Source organism: Patagioenas fasciata, chromosome 14, assembly GCF_037038585.1.
Source record: "Patagioenas fasciata isolate bPatFas1 chromosome 14, bPatFas1.hap1, whole genome shotgun sequence".
Taxonomy (NCBI): Eukaryota; Metazoa; Chordata; class Aves; order Columbiformes; family Columbidae; genus Patagioenas; species Patagioenas fasciata.
In genome coordinates, this window is record NC_092533.1 from 3,778,807 (window position 1) to 3,801,567 (window position 22,761).

Below are 22,761 nucleotides of genomic sequence, written 5' to 3' on the forward strand. Positions count from 1 at the left end.
AACCGCGCGACAGCGCGCCACCTGGCGGGGGGGAGGTAGTGGCGCCGTCACGATCCGCGGCTCCGCTCTCTCCCCATCCCAGCCTTCCAGCTGCCGCCTGGTCCCGAGCTGCCTGTGGGGTTCTGCTGCTCCCCTGTGCAGTCCCACCAGCTCCCACAGCCCCAGGGTGCCCCCCGGGGAGAACTAAGGGCCAGCTCAGCCCCCCACCTCCCTGCCAGCCTCAGTGTCACCCTGCAGCACAGCTGGGGGCCATGTGTCACTCCAAAACCACCCATCACAGCACTGGTCTACATGAGGCCAGGACACACTCCATACAACACCTCCTGTCACTGGAGCTGCACTCCTGCGGTGGGGCAGAGCATGGTGCTGGTGACACAGGGACACGTGGAGGCCCCTGCTCTCGGTCACCAAGGAAAGCCCACTGTGCCCCCCAGAATGCCATGGGCAGCGCTGACAGTGGCTGTGGGACAGGCAGGGCTCTGAGCTCACTGTGCACACTGGGACCACCAGCCACAGCCAGCAGGACATGCTGCCTGGGGATACGCGGAGCCCCAGCACTCGGGCAGCCCTGCACCCAGACCCAGCCAGCTCAGCCTTTGTGCTGTGGGGCCATCATGACTCAAGCTTACTCAACACGAGAAAGTGTTTATTTAAACGTCCTTGCTGGATTTTTTACCTGTGAATCCACCCCATTAGGCTTTCAACCACCTGAATTATCAACACCCACATCCTGTGGCAGCTGCCTCCTCCAGCATGGCTGAGACAGCTGGCTGTGCCCAGTGCCCTGAGCACCCCCTGGGACTTCTACTGAGCCCCTCAGCCCCTTCTGGTCTGCCAAGGGGCTGCTTTGCCCCCATCCCTCTGCAGCACCCTGCTCTGCACCCCATGCTGCAGAGACCAGGTAGGTGCCTGCGATTGCCTCCCCTCAGTGCCCACCCAACATCCCGGGGATGCTCTAGGCTAGGGGTGCTGCAGGGTTGGATCTCTGGGGTGTCCCTGTCCCCAGAAGGCACCGGCTGGGCTGCGAGGGCTGCAGGGAGAGGGCAACTGGGAGGGAAGAGACAGGGAACTGGGACGAGAGAGCTGGGAGCCTGGGGGAGCAGTCGGGAACTGGAGCCAGAAACAGAGACTGAGGTGCGGCAATGGGGAGGGGGAGCCGGGGCAGCCGCGGGAGCACCCTGCCCGCCCCACGGGAAGCCGCTCTCGCCCGCCTGGCCACGGGGAACCGGTCCGTCGAGTGACGGCCGCCTCCCGGTACCCAGCAGCGGGAAATCCCCGGGTCTCGCCTTGGGCCTGGCGCGGGGGGGGCCGGTCCGCCGGGTCGTCCCGGTGCCCGGGCTGGGCGGACACAGTCCCGGTCCGCCCCCGGGCGGTGCCAGGTGCCGGCCCGCCCCGTCGGTGAGCGGCGGGCGCGGGGAGCCGGGCGGCGGCAGAGCTTGGGGAGCGCCATGCTGCCCGCCGCCCTCCGCCGCTGGCTGCGCCGGCCCAAGGTGAGAGCGGGGGGGTCGCGCCGGAACCGCCCCCCGCCCCGTCGCGGCTGCTCGGGGGCTCCGCCGGCACCGGGCGCAGGAGGGCGGCGGGGGCCCCCCGGGGCGGTGCGGGAGGAGGAGGCGGTGTCCGGCCCCCGGGGTGCGGCGGGTGCGAGCAGCAGCGGGCAGCTCTGCGCCCCTCTGGGCACCGCCCGCTCTCGGGGAGAGGAGATTCCCCCCGGCCCGCTCCGTCCTTCTGGCCTCTCGAGGGTACGGGGGACAAACGGGGCGAGGAACGACCCTCCGGGCTGCCCGGTCCCCGCCGGGGGCTCCCCGCGGACCTTTCACCTGAGCTGGTGTTTACGGGCGCACACGGATCCGTGCCCACGCTGCCAGGATGCAGCCGAGCTTGTTCATCCTGCTCTGCCCATGGGGAAACTGAGGCACAGCTGGGTGGGGCCGGCGGCACTCCCCGGGAGGGCTCGGCTGATGCCTGCCTGCTTCCTTGCCTGTGCTTGGCACCCAGCACAGCTCGGCCAAGCCAGAACCACCGTGGGGGTCCCACATACCTTCCTGAGTGGGTGTTTGGGGGTGGCCTGGCCGGAGGGGAACAAATCCCAGGAGCCCCTGACCAGCCTGGCTGGGGCACTGGAGATTTGGGGTCCCCTTGGGCTGGCGCTCAGAGCCGCAGGGTGCTCCTGCCATCACTCCTTCACTCTCCCCGTAGCGCTCCGACCCCCGCCTGCTCTCCCAGTTCTTCTTTGCTGATGAGAGAGTGACACGGGTGGTGGCTGAGATCAATGGGCTAAATGCTGAGCTGGACCCACAGCAGTACCTGGTGCTCCTCAACCAGCTCCACCTCAGCCAGGTACAGGGGCAGCCTGGGCTCCAATGTGACGTCAGTGTCCCCGGGGAGCTGCGGGTGATGTCCCTGCCGTCCCCAGGCTCACCTGCTGGCCGTGCTGGAGCGGATCATGGAGGAGTGCATCCCCACACAGCGGCACAGCCGTGACTACCTGGTCAAGTTCCCTGAGGAGCTCTTGGTGGACAACCTGGGGAACCACATGCTGTTTGCTGCTGAGGTGAGCCAGGGATGCTGCCCCTGGGCGAGCAGTGGGGTCCAGCTCTGCCAGGCTGGGGGTGATGGGCACCAGGCAGGATGGCTCATCCCGCCGTGGCTGACCCTGGGGGCTGGGGCTGCCCTGGGCGCTGGCTCCTGATGGCCACTGGTCCTGGCAGTGTCTCCTGGCCGGGACCTTCCTGGAGGTGGAGGAGATGGACGGGGCGCCACTGCGGGCCCAGGCCAGAAATCTGCTGTGCAGCCTGGAGCTGGTGCGGACGGTGCTGCGGGAGCAGAGCCTGAGCCAGCCGGGCTCCTACCCAGAGCCCGTCCGGGCTGCGCTCATCCAGTTCGACTGGCTCTTCGCAGAGTTTGAGCTGAGGTGGGGGCCAGGTTTGGGCTGCTGGGGTGAGGGGCCCTGTGCCAGGGCTGAAGGAGCCTCACAGTCCCCTTGACTTGGCAGCTATGTGTCCTCCCTGGTGGCAGTGAAGTCTCCTGAGGAGATCTACAGACAGCAGGAGATCATTGTGCTCTTCTGCGAGACGGTGGAGAGGTGAGGAGCACCGTGTGCTGGGCAGGGGGGCAGCAGGGACCCCAGCCCCAGGAATGGGGCAGCGTCCTGGGGCTCAGCCCCGCTCTGTGTGTCCGCCAGAGCCTTGCGCCTGGGCTACCTGACCCAGGAGATGATCGATGGCTACGAACCACTGCTGATGTTCACCATCCCTCGCCTGGCCATTATCAGGTGGGTGCTGGGCCCTGGGGGGCAGCTGGGTGCTCCCCACCCTGTACCAGCCCCTTCCCCTCTCTGGGGAGCCAGGGACTGGGCTGTGGGGGGAGCAGACCCCTGACATGAGCCAGACTCTGTCCCCTTGCAGTGGCCTCCTCATCTACCCTGAGGGTCCCCTCAGCCTGGAGCAGAGCCCTGAGCAGATGTCCCAGGTTTTCAGCCCCTTTTACAACCTCTTGAAGAAGATCAGGTATGCGGCTGGGGCAATGAGCACCCACAAGACCAGCCATGGGGCAGCAGTGGGGCTGACACCACCCCCTTGCCACAGGGACCTGCTGCAGGTGCTGTCGGTGGAGGAGCTCTGCCTGCTGGAGAGGAGCCTGTGCACAGCCGAGTCAGAGGATCCCTGTGTCCCGGCCACCCCCCCAGCTTGGGGGGCAGCCATGGACACCCCTGCTCCCTGGGGCCTCCTGGAGGTGCCCTCTGCCCCCCCACTGCCCCCCATCTGCACAGCGCAGCTGGGACCCTCCAGCGCGGTGGATGACCAGGGCACAGCCAGGTGCTGGGGGTGTGTATTGGGGGGGACCAGGGCTGGGCTGGCAGATCCTGCCCGCTGCCACAGGGACTTTTCGTGCCACCTCTGGGGTAACATTCACCTCCTTCCCATGCAGCCCCCAGTCCCCTGGGAGCAGCCCAGGGCTCAATGCCACCCCGGCTGCCCACTGCTGGGAGCTGCGCTCCCGCTACAGCAGCACCAAGGACATGCTGCACACCCTCTTCGTCTGCATCTCGGGTGAGTGACTCCTTTGCCACCCCCTGCAGCATCCTGACCCCCCCAGCACCCTGACCCCCACCCTCCTGGCACAGGGGTTGCCGATCAGCTCCAGACCAACTTTGCCAGTGACCTGCGCAGCATCTTAAAAACCGTCTTCAAGATCGTCGCCTCGCAGGCAGAGCCCTTGGAGGAGCCCGGTGCCAGACGTGAGTGACCCCTGGGGACATGGGACACGGGGCACGGCTCCTCTCTGTCCTGCCCATCACCCATCCCTGGGAAAGATGAGGCATGGACCAGGCGTGGGGATGATGCTCAGCCAGGGTGTCTGACAGCTGTCTGGTCATGCCCCAAGCCTTGACCGTGGACGTATTTGCCATGGGGCTGAGTTCAGCCCTGGTTTGGCTGGAGCACCAACAGCCTCTGTCCCTGCAGAGGAAGAGGATGGTGACCCACACCTGGTAGATGCTCCTCGGATGGCCGACTGTCCCCTCTGCTCCAGCCCCGCAGAGGCTGCTGGGCTCCAGAGGACAGGTAAAAGGCTGCCTGGGGTGCCCAGGGTGCCACAGCATCAGAGCAGGGTGCTGGCCTAGGGCTGGTCCTGGGGTCCAGCTGAGGGGATGGGGACATTCCAGGAGCCAGGATGGTGATGGAGGACAGGGGGAGCCCTGTGGCTTTTACCGATGCATTTTGCCCAGCAGGTGCCCGCTGCCTGCCCGAGTGGGTGCCGGACAGCATGTGCAGCCAGTGCTCTGCCTGCCGCTCACCCTTCACCCTGCTGCGCCGCAGGCACCACTGCCGCAACTGCGGGAAGGTAGGAGAGGGCTGGGCTGGGGGGCACAGGGTCCCCGGGGACCCGGCTCCGCTCAGACCCGCTCTGGCTCTCTGCCGGCAGATCTTCTGTGCCCGCTGCTCACCGCACGCCACAGCACTGCCGCACTATGGCCAGCCGAAACCCGTGCGTGTCTGCACGCATTGCTACACCACGCACCTCTCGCCCGTGCCTCGACGCACCCGGAGCCAGTGAGGGACCCCCGTGTCAGATCCGCATCTTTAGGAAGCCACAGACCGCGGGGGACAGTGGCTGCTCCAGAGCTGCTGGGCAGCTCCACAGCCCCACGACCCGCTTGGGGGCTGGGTGGGCTTGGCGGCAGGACCCCCCACTCGTGGCAGCAGCACTTCACACCCGGCAGCAGCCCATGCCCCACGCTGGCGTGGCCTGGGCTGCGGTGGGCGTGGGACCGCCTCACCCGGTCACTGCAGCCGTGCCCTGCTCCTGGAGAGCCACGTGCCGTCTGCCCCCCCGCTGGAAATGTGCTTCGTGGTGGGTTTTTTTTCAGGTGAACTTTGGCTGCTCTTGGGCCCGGGGCAGAGTCTCCCCCCGGGCCTGGCCCGAGACGGCACAAACAGCCCTCACATGACGGCGGGTGCCGCGGGGCCGTGCCCAGAGCTGGCCCTCGCCCGCGGGGCCCGGCGGTCCCCCCTCTCCCCACCGATCGATGTTAATAAAGGGCTAAACCCGCCTGGCCGGGCCCTGCGGCGCTGGGAGCGGCAATTTCGGGGGGGCTGGCGGGGGGCAGCCGGCCCACGGACACACGTGGATGCGGGAGGGGGTGTGGGCCGGGGCAGGTGGGCGGGGGGCTGGGGGCAGCGGGTGTCCCGAGTGGGTGAGTGGCAGTAGGGGGAGCACTGTCTGTGGACGCACACGCGTGACAGCGCGCAAGCGTGACCGCGCACACACAGACACGCACCAACAAGCGCGGGCGCGCCGCGCGGGGGCCGAGCGGCAGGGGGCGGGGCCGAGTGGCAGGGGGCGGGGCCGAGCGGCAGGGGGCGTGTCCCGCCGCGTCCCTCCCGCCGATTCAAATTTGAAGCACGCGCTTTCCCGCCCGAATTTGTTTCCCCGCCGCGCTGACGTCAGCGCCCCGGGGCGCCCGGCAGCCAATGGGCGCGCAGCTCGGCCCGCCGCCCGCAGCCATGGAGCCGGCGGCCACCAGCATCCAGGTGCTGCTGCAGGCGGCCGAGTTCCTGGAGCGGCGGGACCGCGGGGCGGCCGCTCCCCGGTACCCGCCAGGCCTGGCCGAGGCCGAGCACGGTTACGCCTCGCTCTGCCCCGCGCGGTCCCGCCGGGCCGTGGGCAGCGTCAGGTGAGCGGCGGGGCTGGGGAGGAGGGGCTGGCGGCGGCCGATAGCGCCGGTTCTGATCCCCGGGGGCTCTCCCGCAGGTCGGTGCACAACGCGCTGGAGAAGCACAGGTACCGGGGAGCGGCGGGACAGGGGGTGGCCGTGCCTGTGGTCCCCCGGGGCTGACCGCCGTGTCGTCCCTCTCCCCTCCGGCCACAGGAGAGCCCAGCTGCGGTGTTGCCTGGAGCGGCTGAAGCAGCAGGTGCCGGCAGGGCCGGCCCGTCCCACCACGCTGAGCCTCTTGCACCGAGCCCGGCTTCACATCCAGGTGAGAGTGTGGCCCTGGCACTGGCCCTAGCTGGAGTGCCCTGAGTGGCAACAGAGCTGTCCAGCTTGGGACCCTGTTTATGGCCTCCTGGATCCCCGCAGAGGCTGGAGGAGCAGGAGCTGAGAGCCCGGAAGGCCAAGGATCGGCTGCGTAATCAGCAGCGGAGCTTGCGTCGGCGGCTGGAGTGGCTGCTCTCGCCCGCCAGTGGGGAACGGGCGCGGGCTGACAGCCTGGACTCGTCCCAGCTCTCAGAGCCCTCCGAGGGAGGTGAGTGGGGTGCAAGTGGGTGGGTAGGGAAGGTGAATCTGCCAGGGCCTGACCCGGCTTCCCCCACTGCCCAGAGGATGTCGAGATAGAGGTGGACAGTGTGGTGTTCGGAGGGGACCTGCTGCCTGGCTTTGGAACCGGGAGGGACCACAGCTACTCCAGCCCCCGCAGCCCCACGTCCTGACAGCACGCATGGCCTGCCCTGCTCTGTCTGCCTCCTCCCTGCCCGCCGCCCGAACGCCGCCTTCTCCATTGGCCTTGTCACGGCTGCCTGGGTTGGGGGACACGGGCAGGGGCAAGCGCCCAGCTTGGCTCCCTGCAGCTGGACTGCTGAGCGGTGCTGGCCACAGCGCTGGGCACACTGGGCTAGCATGACACCATGGCACCCCCTGGAAGAGGGGCTGGCTGTCGTGGGGACACCCTCCTGCCTCCCCTGGGGCAGGCTGGGGGCCAGGGGCTGCCTGGCATGGGGCAGCATGGCCCCAGGAAGGCTCTGCTGCCACGGTGAGCCAGGAAGGGGAAACGAGTGCATTAAGCAACCTGCCTTCACGCCCCCCCCCGCTCTGTTGTACATACCCAACACTATTCTAGTAAAGGCACTTAGTGAAACCCACACCTGTGTCTTGCCTGCGAGCCCAAAACCCTGGCAGCGGAGGGCAGCACTGGGCTCTGCTCCGGGCCAGCCCCAGCCAAATCAGAGTTGGGAGTAGATTATTTAATGATAATTACATCTCAGAAAGGGTCGAACAGCAGCTGATTGTCAGACTTGTACAGTTTCTTCAAAAGTATAAAACCCAAGGAGGCTCCTATCTGTTCTGGCGCAGCCAGTGCCTGGCCCCTCACACGTACTGCTTCTTCTTGGTGGCCGCCTTGCTCGCCAAGTCCTTGGCTTTCTCGGTAGCAGCCAGAGCTGTTTCCTTGGCTTTCTCGGTTGCTTCCTTGGCCGTCTCCACCAGTGTTTTGGACGGAGCTTCTCCTGTAACACGGAAGCTGTTAACCCAGCCCCAACAGGTTCCCGCCCTGCCCCAGCAGAGGAGTCTCGGCTGACGCAAACTGGATTGGCCCCATTCCCTTGGACTGGGGTGACTTCCCCACACAGCGGGAAGCTGAGCCTGGCGCTCCTGACCTGCCTGCGTCAGGGCGCAGCAGGAAGGGGAACTGCAGGCATGTGACTGCTGCCATGTTATGTCCACTTCCTGCCTGTGTTCCAGTCCTGTAAGTGCTGCCTGGCTGCGCCGCTCAGGATGAGCTGGCTGTGCCAAGACGCCTGAGCAAAGGCAACGGATGAGGATTTCGCAGTGTGATTAGTTCAAGCCATGACCTGCCTGTGGACTGGAGTGTTCTCAGTGTGACCTGTAAATCCAGGAGACCCGTTCCCGTCAGCCCCAGTCTGCCCTCAGGTGCTCACCTTGCATCCTTGCTAACACGTATTCAAATCCCTTGGTGCTCTTGGTCACATTGCTTTTGAACCTGGCCAGACCAAACTCCTGCAAGGGAAAAATCAGTGAAGGTGCAAGCCCAGCCCCCTGATCACACACAGCCCCCAGGCCTTTGTTTCTGCTTGACCAGTCCCAAACACACGGTAGGCTCATGCCCACCAGCAGTGATGGTTCTGGGTGCTCTTGACCTCACAAGGATGGGGGGAATGAGGGGAAAAGGTGAAAAAAACAGCACAGGGAAGGGGTAGAACAGGGGGGACCAGCAGTTTTAAGGCTCCTCCCAAGAGAGGGTACACAGCACTGCTGGGGCAGCTGGCAGCACTCACCTGGACAGCCCGTGAGACGCCAAACAGGCTGGAAGAAACCCAGGCTTCCCGCTTGACCTCGGTCCAGTTGCTGTTCTCTGGGTTCACCTGGTACACGCAGCGCTCCTCCACCCTCTGCACAAGGCACAGCCCAGCTGTGGACACTGCCTGGAGCCTGCGGCCCCCAGCTGTGCACCTGCACACGGGCACCTACCATGAGACGTGCGTGGTTGATGTTCCAGGTGAACGTGGTCATGGTTCGGTTCTTGGGGTCCACAATAGAGTCCTCCAGGATGTAGACGGAGTGGGCGACATTGGCTGGGAAGAAGTGCTCTGCCCAGCGAGGCATACGGTTGGTCTTGGTCAGGAGCCGCCGGGAGAGCAGCTTGTGGTCCGCCGTCACCTCCCGGTGCACAATATCTTCGGTCAGGACATGTTTGCTAGAACGCGGTGGGGGAAGAAAACATCAGATCCTGCTCCCAGCGAATACCCCCCTTCCCGGGGCTGGGAACCGTCAGGCTCTGCGTGGGGGCAGGGAGAAAAGAGCTGGGGATTTAAGGGAGAGGGGGAACCAGCTGCCCCTGGGAACGGCCGGTGCGGAGCACCCAGCCCAGAGGGCTCTGGAGGGGGCGAGCAGAGGGCCCGGCCCCGCGGGGCACCCGGGAAAGGGCTGGATGGGGAGGGGAAGGGCACCATCTCGCGGGGTCTGCTGGGGGAGAGGGTGCGGGGTGAGCGCCGGGGAAGGGGAAGGAGGGCAGAAGGTCCCGGGGGGGTGGGGGGGTGCAGGCCCCGACGCACCTGTAGGGGTTGGGGTAGCGCTGCCAGAAGGCGGCGAACACCTGGTCCCAGGGCCCCTTGAGGACGCCCAGGCTGGCGCAGTACTTCCCCATGGGCCGCCGCTCAGGGCCGCGCCGCCACGCCCGCTCCGGCCCGCGCCTGCTGGGCGGCCGCCATGCGGCCTCTGCCCGCCGCCTCCGCCCCGCCGCGCACTTCCGCCTCGCCCCACGCACTTCCGCCTCTGGCCCCGCCCCCGCTCCCGCCGCGCCGGCCCCGCCCCGCCCGGTCGCGGCCCCGCCCCGCGGCGGCGCGAGGATGAGCGGGCGGCGGGTGGACGCCAAGGTGGTGCTGCTGGGGCAGGAGGGCGTGGGCAAGAGCAGCCTGGTGGAGCGCTGCGCGCACCGCCGCTTCCGGCCCGGGCCCTACCAGAACGTGAGTGACCGCGCCGGCCACCGGCACCGGCCCCGGCACCGGCCCCGGCCCTGCCGCCGGACGGGCAGCCCGCGGGGTGGGCTCCCCGTGCTCCCGGGCTCGCTCCTCCATATGCCCGGGGCGGTGCCCGCCGCGTTCCGCTCGTGCCCCCGGGATGGCCCCCCCGTGTCCCCAGGACGGTACCCCCCGCGTTCCCAGGCCGTATGCCCCCGCACCCCCGGGCAGGGTCCCGCCGCGGCCCGGGGCCGATCCCCACCGCTCCTCCTCCTTGTCTTCCAGACGATCGGGGCCGCCTTCGTGGCCAAGGTGATATCGGTGGGGGACCAGACGGTGACCCTGGGGATCTGGGTAAGTGCGGGGCCAGGGGTTGTGCCGTTCCCGGTCACCCCGCACCTGCTGAGCGCTCCCCTGTCCCCCCAGGACACGGCCGGCTCGGAGCGCTACGAGGCCATGAGCCGCATCTACTACCGCGGGGCGCGGGCCGCCGTGGTCTGCTACGGTGAGGAGGACGGAGCTGGCGGCCGGGACGGCTCCGGGCGGGGGGCCGGGTGCTGCAGCGGGGGGTCGGCAGACGAGGGAGGGGGACAGATCTTACGCCTCTCCCTCAGATCTCACCGACAGCAGCAGTTTCCAGCGAGCCAAGTTCTGGGTGAACGAGCTGCAGAACTGCGAGGAGGTAACGGCTGGGCTGGGGTACGGGGGGGCTGCGGAGCCTCACTGGAGGGGAACGGGAGCCGGTGGCAGGGCTGGACCTGCGAGCACATCCCTCCCGCCCCTCTGCCTGCCCCAGGGCTGCCGGATCTACCTGTGTGGCACCAAGAGCGACCTGCTGGAGGAGGACAGGAGGAAGCGCGGGGTCGACTTCCACGACGTGCAGGACTATGCCGATGGTATGTCCGGGCACTGCGCGGGGCCGGGATGCTGGGGCTGGGCAGTGCTGGCCCTTCCTGGGCTCCCACAGCTCCAAGCGGGTAGGGGGCCTGGGGAATATGGAGCTGCAGCATCCACGTGTGCTGGGGGGCATGAGGGGCTCTGCCTCGGTCCTGGATCCACAGCCGGGCTCCCTGCGCGCTGAGGCGCCGGCTCTGCCAGGGACCTGCCTGGGCATGGTGTGTCCTGACACGGGCAGGCATGTGGCCAGCTGGGCCGAGGGGACAGCACAGGGCCTGCCCTGGGCCCCCGCCAGCTCGCTGTCACCAGCCGTGCCCCAGGGGTGACTCCAGGGGGAGCCAAGCCTGTGAGGCCTCCGGTGCCAACCCTGGCCCTCGTTGCAGAGATCAAGGCAGAGCTCTTCGAGACCTCCAGTAAGACCGGCCAGAGTGTGGGTGAGTAGCCTCCACGCTGCTGCTCGTGCTTGGGCAGGGCTGGGGGGTTTTGCCTAGCACTGGGGCTGCTCACACCCACCCTGCCCGCCCTCCCCCAGACGAGCTGTTCCAGAAGGTAGCCGAGGACTACGTGCACTTCACCGCGTTCCAGGTGATGACAGGTGAGGGAGCAGGATCTGTCCTTTCCTATGCCGGGGGGCGCACATGCTGTGGAGAGGATGAGCACTCTGGGGTCTGGCAGGGTCCTTCCTCACCCCCCAGCTCCCTGGGGCTGCCGCAGGTCCGTGCCAGGGTTTGTCCTGTGGAGACCGGGCCCCATTGTGGTGTCCCTGTGCTGCTCGGGCCAGGCTCAGCTTGGCCAGTCCGCCCTGGCGGGGCTGTGGGTGGCCCTGGCACTCGGGCAGGCAGGAGCCTCGCCCGGCTGTGGCACCGGCTGTCAGCTCTGCGCCTGCCCAGGCACGCTCAGCCTGGCTGTGCCTCCAGCACTGGGCCGTGCGCCCCACTGCTGCTCTGGGGGGACACCAAACCCCTTCCCAGGGACCTGCAGCTTTTGGGCTCCACGTGGTGCGGAGCTGTGGGCTGCCAGCAGCTGCCTGCCCCTGCTCTCTTCCAGAGGAGAAGGGCATTGACCTGGGCCAGCGGAGCGGCGCCTATTTCTACAGCTGCTGCCACCACTGAGACCTCCTGCCAAAAGGGAACTGCTGCTACCGGCCGGGCAGCCGGCGTGCACCACTCCTCTGGATTTTTATCTGCTGTGTTTTAGCTGTACGGGCCCATCACGGCACGCAGCCCCGCGGACTGCTCTGCTCCGGTGTGCGGGGCGGCAGAGGCTCCGCACAGCGCCGGGAGCCGTGGGCTGTCACCCCTGGGACCCTCTCCCTGCCACCCGGTGTTCAGAGGAGCTGCTGCCCTGAGTCACTGCTGTGGCCCAGCAACGGCCATTAACTTATTCTCTCGGAGATGCTGCCTGACTCTTCACAGCTTTATTTAAGCATCTTCTCTTAAGGTGTACAATGTAAATAAAATGCATTGTGGTCTGAGTTGTGTGAGGCTGTCGGGACCTCCCCCCCACCTTGGAGAGACAAATGACAAGAGGACATCAAGAGTAAAGTTAAACTTTACTTTACAGTAATTTTTCATCTATATACAAAGAATTACAGTACATGTTCTGGGAGCACCTGGGCAGGGCAACCCTCTTTTCATTATAAGTTTCACATACACAGCCAACAGTCTAAGGGGAGCAAAATGAAAGTAATCAATGGTCCAAGACTCTCCCCTCTCCCTCTTCTAAAAATAATATACATGCTGGAAATATGTAGGTTTCTCTCACCTGCTCTGGCATTCCCGCTTAGAACCGACAGAGGAGTCCTGGCCAGGGCCAAGTGCCCACGCGTCCCCCACGCAGCGTTTGCTCGGGATGGCCCCAGCACCCCAACTCGTGCCCGCTCCCCTCTGGCCGAGCCCGTGGGACGGGACCCCACGGGGGGCTCCCCACAGCGTGGGGCCACTCACACCGAGGCTTCCCCGCTCCAAGCAAACCTGCGCGTGGCTTCAGCGCAAACTGTGCCACTGCTTGAGCACAGTGATACCTCCTGTACCCCCGCCCCGGGGCCCCCCACAGGATTCCAGCCAAGAGCGCGTGGCACAGGAGGGCGGCAGGGGACATTTGAAGCCAGGCACAGTACCCGACACATGGGGTGTGTCGTGGGGCGCTGGAGATGGTACCAGAGCTGAGCAGGGCCAGGAACGCCGCTGCCTAAAGGAGAGCTGCTCCTGCCCGCCCGCACCTCTGCCATCCTCCCACCCAGCACGGCCGGGTCCGCCCTCAGCTCCAGCCACCTCGAGCCTCCCGGTGCTGCTGCTTTTCCTTTTCACAAGTTCCCAGTGTCTAAAAAAATTCACAAAACCCAGTTCCTTGAAGTCAACAACTTGGAAACATCAGGGGGAAAAAAAAAAATCAAAACAAAACACAAAAAAACCCAATAAAACAAAACCAAAAACTGAAACCAGCTCAGTACCAAACGGACACAAAGAACATGCAGTTAGCGGACGCCTGCCTTGCTTCATGTGGCTCCACTCGCTCCCGGGGCCCACTGGCACGCTGGTTTGAGTCTCAAATCCATCACAAACCGAAGGAACCGAGTCACGCCTCGTCCTGTTCCTGCCCGCACGCCGAAGCCCAGCCCCAGCTACCAGGGACGGACTCGCCCGGCGAAGAAACCTCCATCCCGCGGGCCGAGGGCCGCGAGTCCAGCCCTACTGTGCTAAGCTGCCAACGGTTACAATAGCACCACAATAGCCCAAGTGCTTCGCCAAGGGCAAACTGGTTAAAACTTTACCTTGAAATAGGACATAGCAACACCCATTTCTCAGATTTCCCTAGGAGGTAGATTCAGTGCTGTAGGGACTGTTCATCACCGCCACTTCTCCAGCCCAAGCTCACACACGCTGTCCCCCTGCACCGGACTTGGCTTAGGTCGCTGTTGGAGGATCCGCAGCAGAAATATTGTCCTTTTCCCACCTCCTGCTAAGCGAGGGCGCTGCTACCGCGCCGGCGGGACTCCCGTGAAGCCAGGCAAGCGGCAGAGCTGTCCCCACGCTCCAGCATCCCACCTCCCAGCCCCGGGAGCCCAGCCATGCGCCTCTGGCTGCTAACGCTGCCACCAGCCGTCACCACTGTCACAGGGGATTAATTAGCACAGACAAAGCCCGGGGGATCAAACATGGCAGAGCCCTCGCCGGCCCTCTCCGTACTCTCAGAGTAGCTGCACGGTTTGCCACTTTGCAATTAACACTCACTGGCTGGCAAAGGCTGAAAGCCTCATCGGTTAATTTTAGGGCAAAGCACATTACAAGCAGGTTACAATTACAGTTATTCCAAACATCAAGCAAAATCCGAAGTTAAGGCTGAAATCAAAATATAAACAGAAGGTGTTGAAGGTCTGAGGTTTCTCAGTCCCCAGGCAGGATCGGCGCAGCACGCTCGGCTCAAACTGCTGCCGACGTGCATCAGGGTTACGGTTGATTTGTTTTTCTTTTTCTTCCTTTTTTTGTGGAGCTGAAGCTCTTCTAGCACCCTAAATCCATATTATCTCACCTTGGTATGTTACTGTCCTTCAAACATCTCTCATCTCCTGAATTTCAGTAAGTCACACCTTCAAAGTGAAGCCTGTGGCTGGGGGGGTTTAACCCTGAATTATAACACGTACTCCCACAGTACCACCCGGACACCTTGTGCATTGAAGTGAATCTGTTCTTGTGGGGTTTTTTTTGTTAAATAGGAAAAGTTTTAACTCAAGAAGAGCAATAAAGCAAGCTACTATCAGCTAGTTAAGTATCTGAAGATGCGCAGTATGGGATTATCCCTTAAAGCGGTTGCTTTTTGGCTGGATTCGCCAGCGGGCACCAGCCCAGTGAGTGGTGCTGACGGGACGAGCCACGCAGGACAGCGCCCGCTGCCCTCCTGCCCCATGAAGCGTTTGTATGGGAGCAAATCCTTCATCCCTTTCGGAACTGGGAAGGGGAATCCATTCCTACAAGTGGGAGTGGGCTCATGACCACGGGAAGTTCCCATGAGCCTCCCGAGGACAGCAGGGAAAGGGACATGGCTCTGAGCAGAAATCATCACACCCTTGATGCTGCTTCTACAACTCTCCACAACAGCGAATCAACACAAGAGTCACCTCCTTCTCACCCTGTGTGCAGTTACACCTGACCTGAGACTGCTGGTGGCCAAGGGATCAGATCCCTCCAGCACAGCAGAAAAGCATGGTGGCCTCGGCCACAGCAGAGCCACCCGCAGCCCTGCCAGCCCCAGCCCGGCGCAAGGAGCAGAGCTGCGCAGCCTCTCCCGCAGGAACCATCTGCCAGGGGTTTGGTACCTGCCGCTTTCCTCTATATTAAAAACACCCCAGTGATTCAAACTGGCAGAACTCCAAAGGCAGCAACGAACTGCAGAAGAACCGAAGTCTGTACAGACATCTCCCTCTTCTCCAAGGCAACACCACCAGCTGCCACCAACAGCCACAGTCTCCTCAAGCGCTGGAAAGCCCCTATTTCCTTTATACAGGGCTGTGTTGCCTGGAGCTGCTTCTCATTTCTCCCTGCTGACGAAGGCAGGGATACGATAATAATATTGCTTACTTACTCCCACTGCTGACAACGGCGGGCTGGGCAGGACAGGGCTGCCGGGACCCATCTCCACACCTGGCCAGGCCCCACTGAGGTGACCCAGCACAGCCACTCCCACCAGCACCCCTGTTCCCCTGCAAGCCCCACGAATGTCTGAAATGCTGTCCTGATCTGACAGAGCACCGCCCAGGGGCCCAACGAGGGTGAGGAGGGATGAGCAGCTCGCTGGCTTCCACCTTCAGTTGCATTTCCAAACACCAACTTCACCAAGCAGCCTCCCAGCTACACTGAAGTCACCTTTCCATCTGGGAGGTTGGGAGCCAGAAATCTGGATCCTCATGGAAAAGGCGTGAAAGGAGACAATAAGAGAGGTGGAGTACGGTCAGACGCAAGGAATAAGGCTGTGGGTTTGCAATGCCATGCAACGGTTAAAATCCACGTTCACTGTTCAAAAGAAGCTTTAGGGTAACAGCCTGCTGCGTGGAAGGTGCTGCCGTGAACCTCACACCCTGTTACATGAGCACATGATTTATAGAAATGATTTTTCAAACCTGCACTTATGAGAATCCATTGAGAACTTCTCCATTTTACAGATTTAAAAAAGCCTGCACCAAAAATATTCACAGTTTATTTTTCATGAAACAAGTAGCTAAGTTAACACGTGACAACGCGAAGCGGAGGTGGACAGAGCGGTGCGGGTACTCTGGTTACAGCTGTAGCTGGCTGGGCGGCTGGCACCGAGGCAACCCTACTTACACAATCTACATGACTAAGTCCAGCTCATGGGAAGGCCTATAAATGTAAATTCAAGATTTATTTTCCTTCTCACACATGATAAATACTTAATATACTGAACCTCATTACCATTTTAAAATTTTGTTTAAAAAAGTTTATGAATGCCCTTAGATTATCTTCTCTCTCAATGGCTCTGAGGAGTTGTCCTGATTCCCTTTGTGCAGGAGTCACGCAGAAACACAAGCTGCTTGCATTCTCCCAGTTTCAGCAGCAAGCAGGAACCAACCTGCCAGTCTTCCCGGAAAAAAACATCACACAGTAAGTTTCCATAAGCCATAAAGCTTTTTGATGTCGCTAGCTATTCTACAGAGGATCTGAAATGATTCGGACTAAAGAAGAGATGCACCATAGCACTGGTAACGTCCCCTCGTGCCCAGCACACCCAGCCTGTACAGCAGGACGTTGTCAGGAAAGGAGAATGGATGGGGATTTGTGTCAGTACAAGCATCTGCCTCCCTTCATAGAACACCGCAAAGCTCATGACCGCCTGCTCTGGGAGCAGCGGCACTTGCAAGCTGGGTGGGAACAAGGATGTGCTCCCACATCGCAGGAGAGGGTTGGCCTGGAGCCACATGCTCCCATTCCCGCAGGGACCTGCACAGAAGGAGAAGGACACATGGGGCTGCACAAGGCTCTGGTAACAGGAACAGAGACCCGAGGCTGCGGCCCCCGGACAGCAGAGCTCAGGAGCCGCAGAGGTAACGCGCTGTGAGAGCGGGACGGCACCGGTCAGCAGCGTGTCCTTGGCAGGACACCGGCCCCATCGCGGGATGCCTGTCCTCCTCCCGCCTGAGAGGGTGCCGGTGGCCACCAGACACTCCGCAGGTCCCTGGGACTCTACTGCTTGCCCTGCAAATACTGCAGCCAAGTGAACTTCTGCCTCAACGCTAGTTGAGGTCTAGTCTGGACGCCAGCCTGACACCCACCAGGTACTCAGCATCTCCTCAACTGGAAAAGGGAGAAGAGGAAACAAGAAAGCCAGCCAGCTGCTGGAGCCCACCGTGTTCCAGTGTGAGAACTACTATTCAGTTGGAAGGACACACGCGCGTACACACATGCACACCAATACAGTCCAGTTAATTCAAGTCTCCTTTGGTTGTAGAAGAGTTAAGCCAGAAGCTACCCAAGGGGAAGGCGTCGAGATGGGTCCCGATTCAGCCACGGCACCCTCGCCTCTGCGCTGCGCGGTGACCGGGACGGGCTCCGTTTGCAGCTCAGCAGTGCACCCGCTGCCAGGAAGACCAGGTGCAGTGTGAACACGTCCTGAACACGTCTGAGGGGAGAAAGGACCGCTCAGTCTGCTGGCTCCTGGTGACAACACAAGTCAAGAAGAGACTGGATGGAAATTTGAAAGGAAGCACCCGCACCCTGCTGGGACGGTGCTCAGCACCTCGAGGAAACGCCACTCTGCCCTGCTCTGCTATTGCTGCTTTACAGGTCACGTTTTCAAATGCAGGAGACACTGCGTGTGCTGTGCTAAACGATTAAGACACAAGGATGACAAAACAGCCAGATGGCTTCTTCCAAGACCTCTCCTTTCCCTGACCTCCTCCAGATTCCGTTTCTCAGGCCTGGCCACCTGCAGTTTTGTACAAAGGAGCCTGAATGGATATTGCCTGTTGCTGGAGAAAACTGCACTGAGCTCCTCTCCCAGCTCCGCTGGAGACAATACCTGCCCTTCGGTGACCCACACACGCCGCATGTCCCAGCGAATGTATGGACCAACCTCGAAAAGCAACACCCTACAGGGACAGAGGCCAGGGCAGACAACAGATAAACCCCTTCCCTCTTCCACAGAGTCCAGCAAGGGCACACACTGACTGCTCAGCGCCCAACCCCTGGAACACCTCTGGTCCCGGGCAGCCTGACAGATCTGCCACCTCTAAACACGGTAACGAGAGCGAGGCCCCTGGCTGTACCGGGGAACCCGCCTACAGACCTGAAGCTCGAACATGCTGGATCAGTAATGTGACTATTCCAATGGAATTGGAGATTTTTTTTTACCCAGAGCGGACTCTTTATTTCAGCTTTACCATTTGTAAAAGGAAGAGGAAAAGGTCATGGATGCTCTCTCCCTTCGGCTGGGCCACACTCAGACTGTGAATGTCCTTGCTCACGTCATGAGAGAATACGGATGGGATGTGCACGGGTCAGGGGCTGGGCTCAGGGGAGTGAATAAAAAAGAAACAAAAAAAAGACCCCCTCCCTAAACATTAAAAGACTGAAACCAGCCTCCCATATTCACCAACCTCACTTTGGCTCTGAGTCAGCCAATTCATGACAGACAGAATCCTGGTTACAGGCCAGCGCTGTGTTTTGTTCAGGCAAAGGGTCCTGGCCCCGAGGAGTCTTTGCTTTTCCACTCAGCCAAGAAATCTGGTCAATTGTCTGAAGGTTTGTGACAAGCCACTGCATCTGCTCCGGGGGCACCGGTGCTTCCCTGGCTGGCCGAGGGGTCTGCTCGAACGCACGCAATCGCTCTGATGTCCAAGGGGTTTGCTCTGCGGGGGCTGAGGCCACTTCCCAGCTGGGCTGAAGGGTCGGCTCTGGTAGTTTCTCTGCTATCCGGGGAGACTGCTCTGCAGGCGTCAGCGCTTTTGCCGTGGGCCAGTGGGTTTGCTCATGCATCTGTAGTTTCTCTGTAGGCCAAGGTACCTGTCCGACATGCATCACCGCCCTCCCAGCAGACCAAGAGATTTGCTCCCCAGCTAACATGGTCCTCTCTTTCTGCTGGGGACTCAGCTCCACACCCGGGGTTCCTCTCTCCTTCGGCTGAGCGTTCTGGTCGACGGGCCGCAGTGCCTTCTCTGACAGCAACAGCCTCAGTGCCGACGCAGATGGAGGTTTGTCCAAGGCTTGAGGCCGAGGAGCCACGGCAGCTGCCAGCTTGTCTGACGCCTGAGGCCACGGAGCTGTAAGAGTGAGTGGCCTCTCCAAGAGCTGAGGCCGGGCCATCCCGGAGCCGAGAGCCTTCTCCGAAGGCAGGACCCGCAGTGCCACGGAGTCGGCAGCCTTCTCCGGAGGCAGCGGTCGCAGCACCCCAGGGGCCAGCGCTTTCTGTGTGAGTGGGATCCGGAGGGCCCCTGAGCCGAGAGGCTTCTCCATGGGCAGGATGTGTGGTGACCGGGAGCCAGGAGCCTTCTCCAGAGGCAGGGGACGGGGTGGCCCGGAGCTGGGAGCCTTCTCCACAGCGGGGACACGCACTGCCCCAGAGAAGGAAGCCTTTTCTGGAGGTGGGGGCCAGGGCACAGCCGATCCAGGAGCCTTCTCCATAGGCAGCATTCGTGAGACCGGGGAGCTGGGGACTTTTCCAATGGGCAGAGGCCACAAGACTCCAGCACCGGGAGCCACCTCCGATGCTGGGACCTGCGGCACCACAAAGCTGGGAGCCTTTTCCACAGACTGAGGCTGTGGACTCTGGGCAGGAGATTTGTCCAGAGGCTCAGGCTGATCGGTCACAGGAGGCTCATCCACCAGCTGGGATTGCAGGGTCCCTGCCGCGCTGAGAAGTCTGTCCGACAGCTGAGGATGCAGGCATTTCTCTGGGAACTCCTCCAGCAGCTCGGGGTGCTGGCTCTCAGTGTCAAGGAGAGACTCGTCCGATAACTCCAAAACCTCGGCGGCAGCAGGAGGCTCGTCCGACAGCTGGAGCTGCAGGGCAGCAGCGCTGACAAGCGACTCATCCGATGACTGTGGAGTTCCCGGAGGAGATTTGCTCGGCAGGTCAGACTGTGAGGCATCACCAGAGGACTCGTCCAGCGGCCACAGCACCGCGTTGGTGGGAGGTTTGTCAGGCTGCTGAGGTCTCAGCGCTACGATGATGGGTTGCTGCTTCTCTGGCTGCAGCCTCAGGGACAGGGCAGCCTGGGGCTTGTCCGACGGCTGCAGGCGGAGCGACAGGGTGGTGGGAGGTTTGTCCGAAGGCTGCAGCCGGAGTGAGAGGGTGGTGGGGGGTTTGTTGGATGGCTTCAGCCTCAGTGACAAGGTAGTGGGGGGTTTATTTGACGGTGGCAGTCTCAGTGCCAGGGTGGCAGGTGGTTTATCTGGTGGAGGCAGCTTGAGGGCCAGGGTGGTGGGGGGCTTGTTTGAGGGCTGCAGCCGCAGGGCCAGGGTGGTGGTGGGCTTGTCTGACGGCGGCAGCCTCAGCGCTAGCGTGGCAGGGGGCTTTTCTGGCGATTGCACTCTGAGGGCCACAGACTGAGGTGGGCTGTCCAGAGGCTGAACGCTCAGGTCTGTGTCTGCAGGGAGCTGCTCCGGTGGCTGCGTGTCCTCGCCATTAGCCAGGGCTTCTATGGGAGGCACATACTCACGGATTTCTCCTGGCTCCAGAGGGTTAGGCCCGCAGGGATCATGCTCTGTGCAGCTTAACCGTCCATCCAGCTTGGAGATGAAGAGCATGCCTTCCCGGTGCTGCTTGCAGAAGGACCTGGGGCACATCTCGCAGAATGAAGCTGCTTCCTTACCACACATATCACACTGATGCCATGGGCACTCCCATTTTCCTGCAGCACAGACACAGGAGAAAAGACAGGCCTTAGGAGGGGTACACAGGGAAGAGACAAGGCGAACACCCCTGTAATACTCCCATGCAATTCTACATGTCATCCTCAGTTTCTGCCACAGCTCCCAGGCTCGATGGGCAGTTAACAGGTACTTGCATCCCTGGAAGCAATAAAAGCAATGATAATTATGACAAACACAAGCTGCGGCAGGGCAGGTCAGGCCAAACGCCCATCTGGCTCCACCACAACACTGACAGGGCACCCAGAGAGGCGCAAACACCCCCATCTTGCACGCCCCAGCGGCTCCGATTCCCACAGATGACAGTAGCAATATCTGCGTATAACACACCAAATGGTCTTTTAAAGTAGATGCGTCAGGTTCATCTAAGTCTTTGTTAACTCTGGGCCAACAACCTCCCTTCCTGTTTATCAGAAAGAAGAAGTGAGAGGGCAGTGATCACAAGGGAACAAGTTTCTGTTGTCTTTGTACTAAAGGCACCTTCTTTAACCTCCGTGTATGGCCATGATAAACAAATACTGCTTATCACAAAGGCAGGCTGCTCCTTGAGAAGCTCTGCATCCACGTCCAACCTATTCACCATCAGCACCAACGTTGTCATGAAGAAACAGAACAAAACAAAATCATTACAGTTCAGAGACCCCTTTTTGTAATTTTCAGTTGTAGATGATCTCAGTGGTTTGGCCCCAGGCTCCCCCCAGCCAAAGCTGCAACACCTAACACTCACTTTGGCAGCTGTGAAGACTCTGGGCAATTATTGTAAGAGGTCATTTGTAAGTACAGAAAAATAAAGTAAGTCAAAACCTGCCAGTAGGGTTGCAGGAAGGATAAATCCTATCAAACCACTCTAATGGTCTTTGACAGGATAAAAGACCTAATGAATAAGCAGCCTCTCCAGAGACAGCCCCGAGCAGAGGAGCTCTCGGAAGTAATCACACAATTAGCAACATGCAAACAAGCAGGAAATTCCAATTACTCGAGCGATGCCCATGGCAGAAGAAACATCTGAAGTAAAAAGTGCTGAACCTTTCATGTCCTGTATGATAACTCTAAAGAGCAGGCACGGAAAATAACCACCTACGTGTAAAGATGGTAAAACGGCTACAACTGGCTGAAAATTCTTAGAAAACTGCTATTAATGGCAAACTGAGGGGGCACTTCCGATGATGTCCTGCAGGAGTCTATTTTAGTGCGTACTTTAGTTCCAGTTTCTAGAAGCAGAACAGCAAATACTCTTACAAAAATGGGTAGATAACAACAAGGCTGTACGGAACTGCAAACATCTGGTTAGACAGGCTCACGATTTAAACTGGACAGATGCTCTTTCACCAACAAGGTGCAATGAAATAAGGATCAGAGCAAAGCATGACAGCAGGAGGAAGAAATACACTAAATATCTGAGCAGGATCAAGACAAGAGGACTCAAGGATGACAGGGCAAATCACAAACATCACATAAACCTAAGTGACTTTGGAAAACAAGTCTAACCTCATCTCCTGAGATATTTTATGTAAAACATGAAATGTAATTATTCTGTTCTGCCAGTGTTGGCAAGGCATAAAATCCTGTTAAAATCCTCTTGTTACCACAGTTTAAAAAAATGCATAGGCAGGTGGGACACAGTTCAGAGCAGACCAGGAATAATAGCATTAGAAAATAAGAGCTGTGAGGAGAGGTTTAAGCCAGAAAAGACTAAGGACATAACAGTCTCCCAGTGTGTAAAAAATGGTATCAGAGTGCGATGTGCGATGCGGTGAGCAGCGCCCAGGACACCTCGAGCCAGCGCCGTGCCCCGAGCTGAGTGCGGCCGCGCGGGGCACTGACCTGCGGGTCTCTTGGTCAGGTTGAGGCAGTCGGCGTGGTACACCTTGGGGCAGCCCGGTTTCTTGCAAGAAACCAGCTGCCCTCCATCCCCGCAGCTGAAACACTCGTCCTCTCGTTCCTTCATCACCTCCGCCTGCGACCTGCGCTTCATCTGCGGCCGTCTCTTGAGCTTCTTGGACTTCTCCTCGGTGAGGCTGGGCTGGCTCTGCAGGTGAAATAACACCAGTTAACGCAGATCTCTGCCCCTTCTGTCTGTCCGCTTCCTGCTACGCTGGAGTGCAAACCTGCAAATAAAAATCCCACTGCCAGCCACATCTGAAACATACGTAGCTTCTGAGTGTTTCCCAAACAATTTACTGCAGCAAACAGTTCTCATTTTGAAGAGAAGTTGCCAAATCCATGTATACTGGGATGAAGTTATAGAAGACATACCCATCATTAACTAATTGACATGGGATAAATGCTT

The 22,761-nt window shown here is 61.0% G+C and overlaps 5 protein-coding genes across 16 annotated transcripts in view; 3 read left to right on the forward strand and 2 right to left on the reverse strand.

The window, feature by feature from the left end:
- The first annotated feature begins 1,358 nt into the window (after positions 1-1,358).
- Positions 1,359-5,551, forward strand: LOC136107848 (lateral signaling target protein 2 homolog). 5 transcript variants are annotated; one of them, XM_071814571.1, is made up of 13 exons: positions 1,359-1,490; positions 2,197-2,337; positions 2,414-2,551; positions 2,709-2,911; positions 2,993-3,082; positions 3,182-3,271; positions 3,405-3,506; positions 3,585-3,824; positions 3,928-4,049; positions 4,124-4,237; positions 4,464-4,562; positions 4,727-4,842; positions 4,924-5,551. In XM_071814571.1, the coding sequence occupies exons 1-13, from the start codon at positions 1,449-1,451 to the stop codon at positions 5,053-5,055; spliced, it is 1,629 nt and encodes a 542-aa protein (XP_071670672.1). In that variant the 5' UTR covers positions 1,359-1,448; the 3' UTR covers positions 5,056-5,551. The 5 variants fall into 5 exon arrangements, with proteins under 5 accessions (XP_071670672.1, XP_071670673.1, XP_071670674.1 ...); XM_071814572.1 differs by having other exon boundaries at positions 4,730-4,842; XM_071814573.1 differs by having other exon boundaries at positions 3,585-3,815.
- Positions 5,552-5,972: 421 nt separating this feature from the next.
- On the forward strand, positions 5,973-7,359 carry MXD3 (MAX dimerization protein 3). Of its 2 annotated transcripts, XM_065849123.2 has the most exons (5): positions 5,973-6,175; positions 6,253-6,282; positions 6,371-6,479; positions 6,581-6,746; positions 6,821-7,359. In XM_065849123.2, the coding sequence occupies exons 1-5, from the start codon at positions 5,973-5,975 to the stop codon at positions 6,928-6,930; spliced, it is 618 nt and encodes a 205-aa protein (XP_065705195.1). In that variant the 3' UTR covers positions 6,931-7,359. The 2 variants fall into 2 exon arrangements, with proteins under 2 accessions (XP_065705195.1, XP_065705196.1); XM_065849124.2 differs by lacking the exon at positions 6,253-6,282 and having other exon boundaries at positions 5,985-6,175.
- Positions 7,360-7,446: 87 nt separating this feature from the next.
- Positions 7,447-9,477, reverse strand: PRELID1 (PRELI domain containing 1). The gene is made up of 5 exons (XM_065849323.2): positions 9,289-9,477; positions 8,705-8,930; positions 8,512-8,625; positions 8,155-8,233; positions 7,447-7,722 (listed from the first exon to the last, which is right to left on the reverse strand). Exons 1-5 carry the CDS (start codon positions 9,378-9,380, stop codon positions 7,586-7,588), a joined length of 648 nt encoding a protein of 215 aa, XP_065705395.1. The 5' UTR covers positions 9,381-9,477; the 3' UTR covers positions 7,447-7,585.
- A 55-nt stretch (positions 9,478-9,532) lies between these two features.
- Positions 9,533-12,064, forward strand: RAB24 (RAB24, member RAS oncogene family). Of its 2 annotated transcripts, none has more exons than XM_065849321.2 (8): positions 9,533-9,699; positions 9,979-10,047; positions 10,120-10,198; positions 10,308-10,375; positions 10,490-10,589; positions 10,974-11,024; positions 11,123-11,185; positions 11,788-12,064. In XM_065849321.2, exons 1-8 carry the CDS (start codon positions 9,583-9,585, stop codon positions 11,967-11,969), a joined length of 729 nt encoding a protein of 242 aa, XP_065705393.1. In that variant the 5' UTR covers positions 9,533-9,582; the 3' UTR covers positions 11,970-12,064. The 2 variants fall into 2 exon arrangements, with proteins under 2 accessions (XP_065705393.1, XP_065705394.1); XM_065849322.2 differs by having other exon boundaries at positions 9,535-9,699; positions 11,638-11,930.
- A 59-nt stretch (positions 12,065-12,123) lies between these two features.
- Positions 12,124-22,761, reverse strand: part of NSD1 (nuclear receptor binding SET domain protein 1) — a 59,362-nt gene continuing 48,724 nt past the window's right edge. For 4 of the 6 annotated variants that reach the window (XM_065848910.2, XM_071814664.1, XM_071814662.1 and 1 more), the window contains exons 22-23: positions 22,296-22,500; positions 12,124-20,452 (exon numbers count right to left, since the gene is read on the reverse strand). In XM_065848910.2, the coding sequence (XP_065704982.2) occupies positions 18,201-20,452; positions 22,296-22,500 (2,457 nt within the window). In that variant the 3' untranslated portion in view covers positions 12,124-18,200. The remainder of the gene's footprint in view (positions 20,453-22,295; positions 22,501-22,761) is intronic. The other 2 variants (XM_071814661.1, XM_071814660.1) reach the window with 2 other exon arrangements.